This window comes from Harmonia axyridis, chromosome X, assembly GCF_914767665.1.
Source record: "Harmonia axyridis chromosome X, icHarAxyr1.1, whole genome shotgun sequence".
In the NCBI taxonomy this organism is placed as follows: domain Eukaryota; kingdom Metazoa; phylum Arthropoda; class Insecta; order Coleoptera; family Coccinellidae; genus Harmonia; species Harmonia axyridis.
In genome coordinates this window covers 17,303,460-17,317,745 of record NC_059508.1, presented here as the reverse complement: position 1 = coordinate 17,317,745, position 14,286 = coordinate 17,303,460, and the positions used below count along the sequence as shown (strand labels likewise).

Genomic DNA, 14,286 nt, shown 5'->3' with positions numbered 1-14,286 from the left:
TTTGTAAATGAATGTCTATCCTGTTTTGTCGATATAATCACAGTATCCTAAAACATAAGCCGCAGCGCAATGCTAGATACAGCATTTGAGCACTAGATAATACGCATAGAGTGTTCGCATATTGAAGGATCGGTTTCGCTATTCTTTGTATTGAGGCTCAAGTGTTGTTAATTTATGTGGGATTGCAATTGAATCTGATTCAGATGTCAAAATCTTTATTTTTACGTCTACGTAGATTGAAAGAAAAACCCGAATAATAAATACCTCAAAATAGAAAGACTCATTAGGCCCAAAACTCAAAAATACAGGCCTTTGAGAGAATTTATAGTAGGGGTTATATTATTCATTGTTTGCTAAATTCTATAGGAAATATTAAGTCATTAGTACGTGTGATTTCATTGTACCAGACAATATTGAGATGTGAATAATTTTTTGCTTTGTATTATAATACAAATTACTGACTCTTACGTTTTCAATCTATTCATAAAAAGCTCCAATTCAGTTAGCATTTGTGCACTACTTACCCAATTTCATTCTTAATATTAAATGTGTGTATTAAATTGATATGCTTTTCATTGTGTTGTGTATTTGCTCAAAATTCAAGTGTGCAATAAAATTGAAATTTATTCTAATCGTTGACTTGGCAAATTGGCTTCAAGCGATACTACTTTTCGTTTCGTAAGTAAGCTGTTTACAGTGCATGAACCGTTTAATATTTTTGTGAATTTCGAACGACTTTCCCGTATGATCAATGAATTCATGATTGAACAATGCACCAGACAAGAAAACGTGTTTGTGATAAACCAATGCTCATGCAAAAATATGAACTATAGTCTATACCTATTATTTTTCTGCTTGTACTTACAATTCAAGGGGTTTATTTTAGCTAATAACTGTCAGTTTCAGAATATATCACTCAAATAAGGACATTATTTCCTGTTTCGATCAAGTTGCATGCGATCAGAGTGATTCACTAAAATCAGTCTGTAGTCTTTCATAAAGCTTGACGGGTATTATAAATATTGCGTTTTTCAGCATAGTTAACATATAATGCAATGGAAAACTTTGTATTTTTTTGTAGTCAAGTTATTCATCAACACTTTTTCAATTTCTTTTATGATCGTCAATTTAAGAAAGACTACGCTTTGAACTTTATGATTTCATCAACCCACTCAAATTTGACGTATGGCTGTGGATTTTCCGATAATATATTTAAGATTCCTGCGGTTATCAACAAGGCCCAAACGTATGTCAAAACGCAAATTCAAAGGTGAAAAGCAAAATGCGGCCATCTAATTATCTACAGAGAAAAATCAAAGCTAGATATGTCAGTATGCAACTGACGATACAATTAATTCAAGATTCATTTTTTTTTGTTCATTAGATATAATAATGATCGTCAGGGGCATTCAACAACTAGAAAGCATGTCTTTTTGGCCATTTTCAATGTGAAATCTTACTTCTTTTTTCTTTGTGCCACGTCCAAAGCCTGTCTGTAATAAAGATTCATATTTAACATGAACATGACACCTATTAATCTACTTAAATGTACTAAGGATTAATAAGTTTATAACCTTTCTTTTCGAATAATAATGGTTTTGAATGCGCATATTATTACCATGAGTATTATTTTCAATTTCATGAATTTAAGCAACACCTGACAATTTTTTTAATCCTTCAGAAAAATCTATTCGAATATTCAAATTTGGCAATAATTCATTTCAAGGTGCGTTATTCTAACTCTAACCTATTGGATCTATAAAAACACCTTTTCAGTAATTTGACTTGCTGTAACTGATTAAATTTGATAGTATTGAAAGTATATTAGACGAAAGAGAAGATAAAAGATTTGGAATACATGATAAAACACTTCTAGACAGATTTGAAAAATTTTTAGCCATGGTCTAGTAGGTTTTTCACCTGACGTTTCACTTACTCTTGCGGTAAGCATCTTCAGAGTTCTCTAGGTCGTAGATTGTAAGGCGAGGCTGGATTTCTCCGATATGATTGACGTTTCTCTCTAGATGCAGTATTTATACTCCCTCCAACGGAGAGGGCGGAGTTATGAGGCTCATATTTTCCACTTCTGGTAGATCTCTTTTTTGTAATATATATTGCTGGTGACCAGCTGGTGTGGTTTCTTCCCTTGTGTTGAAATTTCAAAAATGATGCCATACAAACAGCTCAAATAAAGCCAACTCGGATATGGATTACACCTTCCACATCTAGTCTCATGGCCAATTTCATTTAAAACCATCTCCATACTGAACACCCTAACATTCAATCCACTATGGAAATTGAAAAAGATCACGCATCTTAGTAACAATAACTCAGAAGATGACACAGGGTCTACAAAAACAACAAGAGAATATAGGACTACAGAAATACTTTCCAGGGTAAAATAGGTAAATTTCTTGAAAAACCTAACATAGAACCAATTTCTAAAACGAAGATCTCTGGATATCTGGTACGTGAGTGCTCTTTCTTGCAAACTGAGACACTAGGTGTCTATACTCACGCCCAAGAATGTCTCAAAAGGGGCGCGTATTGACATCAGTACGGACAGCTAGACCACGCTGAGGTCTTGGAATTATATAGCCCAACAATGGGAGAGAGACAATAGGAGAACCCTCTGGAGGAATACTCTGAGTCCTACTAGGGCAAAGAAATTTGTGGTGCTTTCACCGATCTATATCAGAAGCTCCTGAAGCTACCACGAGCTGAGCTTCGGGTAATGGTGGGACTGCTGACAGGACACTGGAGGTGCAAAACCCTTTTGTACCGCATGGGTATGTCAGCAGATGAGATCTGCAGACTATGTGGAAAGGAGGTAGAAACAGCCGAACACATAGTGTCCAAAAGCTCAGGGCTGACTGGCCTAAGGGGAATGTCAGTTCTAGATACTCACGAAGTATGAGCCAAGGCTCCTAATGATGTCGTCGGTTTTGTTAACAGCAGGGTTTGTATGAATATGTAGGGTAAAGAACAAAAGATCAATTTGATAGCAGTTCCCGGCAGGCTAACAGAGCCTTGATGGCCTCGATTCAGTAAAATAATAATAGAACCAATTTACAAATACAAAACAGTGCTAAAGATAAAACTTATCCGCATTCTGAAGCTGGATATATTGGAGTAGTGCATATTGGGACTACAAAAAGAAGCCTTCTAACCAGTATCCAGGAGCCTAAACAGTTTTGCCGATCAAACCAAACGGATGAGTCTGTACTTGCCAAACATTCTCTCACCTACAGACATAATGTCTCATTCTCGAGAACATAAATCATCTCAGATATCAACAGCTACTACCCAAGAATGAAGGAAAGCCATCGAAATATACAAACATTCGAATAACATCAATATGAGAAAAGAAACAACCATTGTGCATACCGCTTGGTTACCAGCACTAGAGGGGACCTACCAGAAGTGGAGGGGATGAACTCCATAGCTCCCCCTCCGGTGGAGAGAGTATAAACACCACATCTGGAGAGAACTGTCAATCATATCAGAGTAATTCATCCTTGCGTTACAGCCTACAGCCTAGAAACCTCTGAAGATGCTTACCACAGTAGTAAACGATACGTCAGATGAAAAAGTTATAAGACCAAGGCTAAAGAGCTCGAAATTTCCAATTCTGTCAAAAAATCCGGACGTTAAAGTCTTTTTGCCAGGCTTTTTCTACCATTTGCTGGTACTTCTTGACCAGAGTCATTAGGATTTAGGATTCAAGTTTGTCAATCTGTTTTGCTGTTGAATATGGAAAAAAGAGTATTCTGTTGACATCGAAGGAAATGAGTCGAGACTTACCTCTCCCTCAGCTCTTTTCTTTTCGAGCTCCTTCTGTTTAGCATGTTCTTCTGCGATTCGAGCTTGTATAACTGCCAACGACTCTCTTGTGAATGGACGGAATAAGCTTCGCTCCTCTTCGGAAAATGAGTCAGAGACGACGGACATTTCTTTTCACTCCTAGGCCCCCACGATACCCTGAAAAAAATTCAGTTAGAAGGGCTCGATTGACCAATCGACTTTGTTGTCTCTTTGCAAACCCTCAGGATGGGGCCACATGATGCGTAACACTCGGTATACAGTACTGGTACCTAAATAAAGATAGTAGATGCCTTCATTTGAACAAAACCCTTTCCAGCATTGCTCCGAGGGGAAGGGGGAACAAATAGAAGTGTAAAAGAAAAGAACTTCTTGCCACTTCAAGAAATTTGTTTGAAACGATAAAACGGAGGTTGGGTTAACAAGGGAGATTATAAAAAGCATTGATCCTTGCTATTGTTAAATCGACGAGGTGTACTGCAGGGAAATGTTCTAGGTCCACTTTTATTTTTTATGTAGGTACTTAAGAACCTGTAGAATGAATGGATTCCTATGGGGATGGTTTGCAAATATGTAATTGTGCGATAAATTCCATGAAACGTTGCAATGCAACTTTGTTGTAGCTTGTATCTTTTCATGATTAAATAGAATAACCTACTGAAAACAAATGATATGAGAAATGTCTAAAAATAATTCAGTATTGCCATTACAACGATTTTAAATTGTATAATTCGTATTGGAAAACGCCATAAATATCACTATAACGTTTCTACCGAATTATTGATTATACTCGAGGTGGAGGGATGTGTATAATGAAGGGTATTGCAGCAATTCTGGTATGTATGTCATGAATGAAGCGATTCGATATTGAATAAATGGAGGGCATACTACAAATAACCAGCAGATCTGTGCTATGTGTAGAATCTGTTCTATTCCGATTCGTATTAATCAAAATATAGCTTGTGAACTCATATTCATCGAGTAGATATTGCAGAACAATGTTGGAATATTCTAGTTGCTTTATGGAAATTGGTTGAATTCCAATTAGAACAATTATTGAAGGGAACATGATAAAATTATGTGTGCTGCACCAGTATGAGCAACTTGACTAGGGTTGAAAGATAGGATTTAGAAAAAAATCAGGGAAGCACTGCTCCAAAGCGCTTTAATAATCTGCATTGACTGAGTTAATTGCAAAGTGACTCGTCCTTAAAAAGTGTCGAGTCTAGCATATTGAGTTCTATGGTTATCACTATATTTAATTCAAGAAAGTATGCAGGAAGTTCCTGAATGAGGTACAAACGAAAATGAGAGATTCCTTCAATAATTTTAGGAAAAAAAAGTCCTATATACTCCTAATATAGGCTGACAAACGCGTTGTTTTCGATATACAGGGTGTATGTTTTTGTAATGACGAGTTTATCGAATCTTTATCATTGCTACATTGAAATCTCAAAAACTACAAGAAACCAAAAATTTAGTACTAGATCAAAGTTCCTTTTCAAATATTTTCAAATTACCAGTGGTCTATCAAATAACTGCAGGAAAAAAAAAGGCACTGTTCCAGAAAAAATATCACCCTGGAGATTTGCAATCGAAATTTTCATATTACGTTATGTAAACTCTAAATTGGAATCGCTGTGCCAAATTTTAGTTGAATATCTTGTGAAGTGTAGCCCTAAATTTGAAAAAGTTGTTTTCCTTAAAACTATCCGACGAATCTCCCATTTTCTTTTGTACATCCAATTTAGAAACACCTTGTATTATAGACTGCTCTATGCTGAAGCTGAATTTATCAGAAAACTATTCTTTTTCTCACAATCAATTGAAATAAAATAAGTGGGATTTGGTATGATCCATAGGGGTCTGAACTTAAGATACATCGATTGTATATTTTTGATTTTTTGTAATATTCAACAATTGAAATATTTCAACCGGAAATTTTCACTTGTAAGTATTTTTGAAACAAAGATATTGAATCCATCTTCTGGTCTAATTTTTCAGCATCCTCATAATATTCATTTCAGTTTAAAATGAATTATTTTTAAATGAACCTTGAAGAATACTTCATAATCAAATTGACAGCGTTTATTTGTATATTTCAGGTTTTAGAGAACACAAAATGTTCTTAGATCAAAGATATTTCACCATGGTAAAAAAAAATAATGTTCAATAGGCCAAAAGGGAATCGAATTCATTACACAAACACTACAATTAAGAAAAGTCGGTTCATAGAATGTGATAATGAATACAATATTTTTCACGCTAGTCCTAGGTCCAAAAGTTTTTGACAATTTGAATCGGATCCTAAAACTGCCAACCTCAAGTTTAAATTCTATGTAATTCTCATCATAATTTTTGTCATTTAGAAGTTTCATTGAATCATAAACCACAGTGTGACAATTGCATTGTTTTTGTTTTATTTTATACAACTATTGAAATGTTTTCGAGTAAATAACAAAGTTCTTTAGGATGAAATTATGATGTGAAGTGCTCGTTTTATTATAAATGCATGTAAGTATTTATAAATGTTATAATCATTTACCCCACTTCAAAAGAAACGAAAAGGCATAGAATCCAAACTATATTCAGTTGATAGCACGAAATGAAACGAAATATCATGAATAATGATGCGAAAAAGCACTGATATTTTGGTAGCATAAAGTCTGAATGAACACAGTTGTTCATTGAAGTTCAAGATTAGATCATACCTTAATATAACCCCCAAATTCGGGAACTACATCTCTGTTACGACGCATCCACTTTCCCCTCTAGCTTCAAACTGCTGCGGTAATCGATATCTTTCGGGGGTTGCTCTAAACTGCGTTGACTTTTCCGTTAGCCCCTGACTTCATATGTCTAGCCCTGTCAGTAGCATGATGGTTTTTTTTACGAATGACCGAACCTACTGCATCAAGATCAATTTTCCCAATGAATAATGGAAGATACGTTACGTGTCACTTAGCACGTGAATCAAACGGTAGTTTAGAGGTCAGCTGATGAATTATAAAGATTGAAGGGAACTGTGAATTATATTTGTACCCTTTTTATTTATTAACGTTGATCCCTTGGGGACAGTTGTACTGGGATATTCGTGCAGTGAAACTTTCAAATATTCACGAATGATTAATACCGAACTGAGACTACAAATTACTCATATTTCGAATTGGTATGTAGCAGCGAAATGCATTAAAGTTTTAATGCATCATTGCATCGATGCCCTGTTATTTTCTAAAGAAAAGTGCAATTTTTACACTTCGATCCATTATTTCCAGCTCAGTGAAATGAGCGGTTTATGGAATCGAAAATGGGATTGAAATCAATGTATTTTTTTCAGATCTTCCAAGTTCAAGGTTACCTATATTGTAATTATGATGATATTGGAAACGCAATATTCGAAAATTCTAGGCTAAGACTTCGCTGTAAAAAATATTGTCCTCAATTTCCTGATTATGTATCCCTAAGTTACAATTTAAATGGTTTCAATGGCAACACTGTGCATAATATTTTGACAATTCATATGTCATTTGTAGGTTATGCCATTTGATTATGGAAGAACGTTTAGATTTTGCTGAATTGTTTTATCGAAATCAATTTTCATTTGTGAATACTGAGAGAAAATGTCATTACCGACATGATATGTTTTGTAGACATATCTGAAAATTAATTATCTTTACACAAAACAAGAGGACAAGTGAATGGATTAACTGAATATTGTCGTTCATGAATTTCTCTCGGTATTCACAAATGAGTCCTGATTTTGGTAAAACAATTTTATAATTTTTGAATACCGAGTATACCAGGTAATAGTACAGGCAATATCTAGCTTATTTGACAAGATAATGAAAAAAAAGGAAAATTGATTTGAATAACATCAATGTACCTTCCAAATGATGTATAAAAAAGTTTCTTACATTCGACAGCCCTGTGGTAGATTCTCCTAACTTTTTATTTTTAAATGGCACCCCCCGTATATTGTCAGTGAAAATTGCAAGTGATTCTATTTGGAATATAACGATAGCACATACTTGATATTTTTTCATTTATAACAAGAAAAACATTAACATTTTGTGAAGTATGAATTGTATAATAAAATATTAAATAATTTTGATCACTTGCTCTAAATATTTCTTCGTTTTTTGAATTACGTAGTAGATGTTTTGGTTGCAATTCATACTTCACAAAATGTCAATGTTTTTGTTGTTATTAATGAAAAAATATCAAGTATGTGCTCTCGTTGTATTCCAAATAGAATGACACTCAATTTTCATTGACAATATACAGGGGGTGCCATTTGAAAATAAAAAGTGAGGGGTAGCTACCACAGGGCTGTCAAATGTAAAAACCTTTTTTATACATCATTTGGAAGGTACTTTGATGTTATTTTTTTTATTTTCTTATTGACTTGTCAAATAAGCGAGATATTGCCTGTATACGATAACTTGGGACACCCGGTATTGTTGAACCGTGTATAGTTCCATTAATACATGGCATATCCCACTGAATACGGATGACAAAAAGATGTCAGAAAATAATACACAGTGTTCTCATTATGACCATTGTATCATTTTCATTGGAAAACCATATAAATTAATAAATAAGAAAATATTGGGAATATTGGACACAATTTTATTCTATTGTTTAATTTGTAACAACGCCGACGTTTCGAAACAGTTCGTTTCTTTTTCAAGGCTAGTTACGACAAACAATATTGTACGTTTATTAAAATCATTAAGATAATCTTCAAGGAATCGAAATTCTTTTACACCGCAGATAATCAACATCAACATCCATTAAGTTATTTCCAATACCTTGGAAATAACTTAATGGACATTGTGTCCAATATTCCCAATATTTTCTTATTTATTAAATAACAATGGATGATAACCAAGTAATAACCATATAAATTTTTTTAAATTTGTATTAATTTTTTATTTTTGAAAAAAAAAACATAGTTTTGGATCTAGGAGAGGATCAATGCCGTATAGTTAACGATTTGAGTACCAAATTTCATGCGAACAGCTCGTATACTTTCTGTGAAAAGCTCTGAAGAAAGACGGATTTTTTCAATGACTTAAAAAGTTTAGGATGGAACACTACGAATTACATAAGATATCACACGGAATACTTATAACGTATGAAAAAAACTTGTGGTTCTGAATCTCAGGATTCGAATTCCGTCAACCATTTTTGAATTAATAGATGTGATATATCCATATTGAAGGTTTGAACTCCTTTTACTCCTTCAATATTCTGATATTTTTTCAAGAATATTTTGTGCAGAAGCCATCAAAACAAATTTCTCATGAGTTGTAATATTTTTCGAAGAAATATTTACTTTCATAAAATTTCCAAAATTTTTAGTATTTCAATCTAATCTTTTTATGATTGAATTTTGTTCAGATATAATTGAAAAAATTTAGTTTTCCTACTATCAAAATCTAAACAAACATTCCAGTAGGAAACAATTCTACTTCTATCGACAACGAATAAGAATATTTTGCACTTACTTGTACTCAGTTTGCACAACTTTTGAGACCAAAAACATTACTAACCTGGAAACAAAGAATTTATATTAGTTCCTTATTCGATTTCGTTTCAGAATAATTTAGGAACTGAGTTAGAACATCTTGTTTTTTGAGCTCGAGTAAGGCTCTTGGCCGAAGAAGTTCATCCCTTTTGTAATTGAACAAAGCAGAAATTAAAAATGAATTCATCAAAAAATCAATTGTCGAATAGAAATGTTTAGGTTTGGTCAAAATACAGGGTGTTTCTAAATTGGAGCTACAAAGGAAAATGAGAGATTCCTTGGATAATAAAAAAGTCCTATAAAGATTGGACTGCAAAAGCTTTGTTTGCTTAATAAAGGTTGTTTCTTGTAGTCCTAGTTTTCTGTGATGATTATACTAGTTTATCGAATCTTTTTTAAGTTTTGCTACAGGTTGGGTAAATAAGGAGAAAAACATATCATTCATTCATTCTTCACAGCGTACTAACTGGATCTTATGACAATTTGGATTTTCCTAAGGATAACTAGGGCATTGTTTAATTTTTTTTACGAAAAAACTACAAGAAACCAAAAAATGTAGTACTGGACCAAAGTTTTTTTTTACATATTAGTAGTTGGAATATCTAGGCCAAATTTAAGTTGAATATCTTGTGAAAGGAAGGCGCTATGAGGAAATCTCTTGACAAAAATCAAACTTTAACAACCTGTGTCTCGAATACAAAGCGTTTGGGGCCCCATGTTTATAGGACTTTGTTTCATAAAATGATCTGAGAGATCAGTCATTTTCGTTTGTACCTCCAATTTAAAAACAGATTGTATTCTTGAATAATATTCAGAACTATTGTCATTTCCTTCCATCTTTTTCTTTTAATTTTCTTTTAGGATTGTATTTTCTATCAGTTGAAAGATAAAGTCTAATGAGAAGCAGTTAACATTAATAAATTGACAAAACGAAAGAAACAATAAAATCGATGGTAAATTCGAAAATATCAACGATTGAGATTTTCAACTCTTCATTTGATTTGTTTCAAAATCCGTAGGTTGTTAAAGTAAATGAAGTTTCACCAATGAAATTATTATCTTCAATATACTTTAATTTTTTCGAATACATATAATATTAAAAGGAGATGACTAAACTTCTGACAGTACCTACTCACCAATACTAGACAGTAGGTATGATAATTCCTTGATAAACTTTTTTAATTAAACAATTCAATTTTTTCATTCGAAAAGTGGAATTAGATCAAATGGAAAATTCTCATTTTGTTCAATTATAGTTTCTAGAACTGGAATATTTCAGCGAAAGTTTTTGAGAAGAACCTGCCCAAAAATATAATATCAGGTTCGAAAAAACTATTTCATATTCAAGAAATTCCATATTCTTCATGCGATAACTGCCTTTATATCCTCTGAAGGTTCTGTTTTTGTCAACTGATCATATTTTTGAACTTCGATAAGATCAAAAACAAGTGTTTTGACTTGCCTTGAGAGAAATGATCAGTAAACTGTTGCATATATGGCTATTCAGAATCAGATATTCTATAGAAAATCAGAAGAGGGGATTTTGAAATATAATGCATTTTTGGACTACAAACTAATTTTTCCGAAAAAGTCCTACAAAAATCTTTTATTATCTTATCATACTATCATATTGAAACAATGCCTAGTTCTAAAAAAAATCAATTGAATTCATAACTGTAAAAACCTAATTCATTGATGAATCCAAAGAACTTGTGGTTGTCAGCCTCAGCTGACTAACACAACAAATAAATAAAATGTAAATATCATCGAATGGTTTTAAGTATTGTCTCTTTAAAAATCTATAAAGGTTATGTTGCATGTACGTGAATTGATCTTGTTCACTTAATCTGTGAGATAATCAATCTGCTTCGGTTTCCTTCAATATATCTAACTCTTTTTTCATGAATGTATACTAATTACAGACATCAATTTGTATCATATTACAGTAATTTAATCCAGAACATTCTCTAGGCTGTTTACTCTCCAGTACAGTGAAAATAACCCCTTTGCAGATCCTGAAATTGGGTCAATTGCTTGTAAGCAAACAGTTCTTGTTCACACAGGTGGTGACTTATTGACTCAACGTTTATAGCAGTATAATAATGTCTTAATACCCAATTTTATGGCAAGCATTAATTTCAAACGAGCTACAAAATGAACTCCGATAACACGATGGAATTTCAATGTCGATGCAAACACAATGCACTATATTTTGGGTTTTCCCATACCTAAAATTCAATAGCAAGAGGTTCAATGTAATCAATCCAATGTACTCACTTGATATACGAAAAATAAAAAAAATACAAGAATTAATTATGAAGTTTGAGACGTTTTCATTCTTAATTTGTTATTGTCATCAAATATTTCAGCTTTGTTCTTATATCTTTACAAATTGACTACTGTTTAGTACTTTTCATATTGCCTTAGTATATCAGATAAGACTTTTGGTTTAAACATAATTTTTTGTGAAGATATGTTTCTATTTAATAATGAAAATTTCGAAGATAGGTTTGTCTCTCACTGAATATTGTTGATAATGAGAAATGATTTAGTTCAGAATGAAGCTGATGTGAAATGTGAATTATAAATGTAGTTTTATGATTCACTAATTTTCGAAAAATATTTCAAATTCGAGAAAATCATGAACATTCATTAGAGAGATCGATTATTCTCATGAAATTTGTGATAAAGTTATTGTCAGTGAATGTGAATTTCTTGTTTTGAATAAAGACTAAATGGCATATTGTACTTATATTGGAAACTTGATATATCCAACGATTGAACCCTTCAAAATCATCAATTTGTTGAGTGTTGTTTTTCAGTGAAACTGAGTGTGTGGTTTGAAAACTTTAAATTTTGTAGCCTTGTAGTAATACATTATTGATATACCTGTTTCTTTGTGAAGAAATAACATGGCTTCAAATGACAAACACTTTTGTTTATATCAACAATAGAAAATTATGGAAATTATGGAAGATTAATCAATTTTCAATCATTTAAATATTGGATTAATCTATTTTCGATAATTGGGCGATAATATTAACTCCAATTGATCCACCATGGTTATTTTTGGATAGCCGATGATAGAGGTGTTTCACTTTTTGGTTGAAGATGTTGATTTCCGTAGGCAGCATTTTTCTGGGCAAATAACGAAGATATGAAAATCTCTAATAAATCATGTGACACCAAAAACACGGCATTGACGCGATGAAAACTGATTAACAATAGAACTAATGGAGGAAATGATTAACCCACCAACCTGCATTGAGGTCTTTTGAGTGAATCACATGGCACTGTTTCTAACATTGAAAAATTTTTGAGGCTTTTTCATGGACAACACGAGGTTTGAACACTGCTCCTGAGCGCACAAAAATTACCGTAGGTTATTACGGAAAATACTGCAAGACGGCAGATAAGAGGCTTAGGCAAATGTGATAACAAGTTTGAGGGAGCGGTTGTGAGCGGGCCTTACCATCAACCCTATGCGTCGCTACAAAAGAAATCGATATTGAGGAATGACCTACTAACTATAATCATAACTACGGAATCGGCACTTCTACTCACGTCAACTGTGTTTGTTACGAATGAAAATCCTGGTAAAATCATACGGAATATTGGTCTTCATTTATTGCTGTATTTTCCTGATAATTTTTCGATTTTTCCCTGGCGCTCTTGCTGCTTATCCAAGCACCTGACGCACATTCCGAGGCACACGCGATTTCTTAACTGGAACAGCCACTCCAAAAGCATATCCTGCGACAAAAGAAAAAACGCGTTTGTCTTATTCTTTTACAATAAATGACCACCCGCTCAACTTGTCATATCGAATCTTCAACAGGTACGGTTGACAAGCGTGAAAACTAACCCTCTTTCCTTCGATCTAACACGTCTTTTTCGTTACGTCAACCCAACTCAAGATTTTGACTTCCATCCGGCACTTTTGACTCTGAATTTTTGAACTTAGCGCCCACTGTTTGATAGCCCGGAGAACTTCAACGAGTTTTGCGCGTGCGCGGAAGACGCAATTCTGCAACCCCTATACCTTGCTAGACTTCGTGGTGCGAGTGACGTCACATTGCCAGTAACGATGCAGAAGCTTTGCTATGGCAACGATGTCGTTCATAAAAATTCTGGCGTAAACTTTCCAGATCGATATGACAGTTCAACTGTCACATCAACCCCTAGTGAACAGGTAATCTGTCGGGTATTCAATTTCACGTCAAGATGGAGACACCTTGCAACGTCTTCTTGTATTATAGGGTTAAATTCCATTTACTTTCATTCCTGTATGGTCTCATGCTTCGTTGTTCGTTCTTGCATGAAATATTTAGGTTGAAGGTAAGGAAATCAGTTTTTCCAGCTGGAAAACGACTTATGGGTTTGAGGATAAGTATCCTTTTGAAATAAATATTGAAACTGAAACTGTCAAGACAATTTCTTCACTTTAATCGAGATGGAAAAATTCAATTGAATAATGTTATTTTTATTGTGGAATTTTCTTTAGGAATTTACTGAATTCTATTTGAAAAATGGAATTAGATCAAATGGAAAATTCTCATTTCGTTAATCTAAAAATGTATAGACCAGCATTCAAAATAAATTTTCTGACAATCACAAGAAAACATTGTGATGATGAATGTTAGTGTATGGTTAGTAGGAATTAGAATTTTTATAGAGAAAAAGGAAGATTCGAATATATTCATCTTTTCTGATGAAAATCCTGAATACATATATCTTGTTCCTTTCATAATATTGAAACAATGCCTTATGAAAGATAAAATTTGAGTCCATAACTCATAGTTAATTTCCAAAAAATAAAATAAGTGTAGCGAAAAAATAATTCTTAGTTCAAACAACATAAGAAATTAATGAAGTATCAATCATTAAAAAGTCACATAATCAAATAAATTATAAATATATGTTGAGTAAGGAAT

At 33.2% G+C, this 14,286-nt stretch overlaps 1 protein-coding gene across 11 annotated transcripts in view; it reads right to left on the bottom strand.

Annotated features, from left to right (window-relative positions):
- Nucleotides 1–13,852, bottom strand: part of LOC123686281 (sodium channel protein para) — a 32,594-nt gene extending 18,742 nt beyond the window's left edge. For 2 of the 11 annotated variants that reach the window (XM_045626315.1, XM_045626325.1), the window contains exons 1-5: nt 13,218–13,851; nt 12,917–13,105; nt 9,333–9,377; nt 3,805–3,981; nt 1,461–1,493 (exon numbers count right to left, since the gene is read on the bottom strand). In XM_045626315.1, the coding sequence (XP_045482271.1) occupies nt 1,461–1,493; nt 3,805–3,951 (180 nt within the window). In that variant the 5' untranslated portion in view covers nt 3,952–3,981; nt 9,333–9,377; nt 12,917–13,105; nt 13,218–13,851. Of the gene's footprint in view, nt 1–1,460; nt 1,494–3,804; nt 3,982–9,332; nt 9,378–12,916; nt 13,106–13,217 lie in introns of all 11 variants that reach the window. The other 9 variants (XM_045626314.1, XM_045626316.1, XM_045626321.1 and 6 more) reach the window with 5 other exon arrangements.
- Nucleotides 13,853–14,286: the final 434 nt, after the last annotated feature.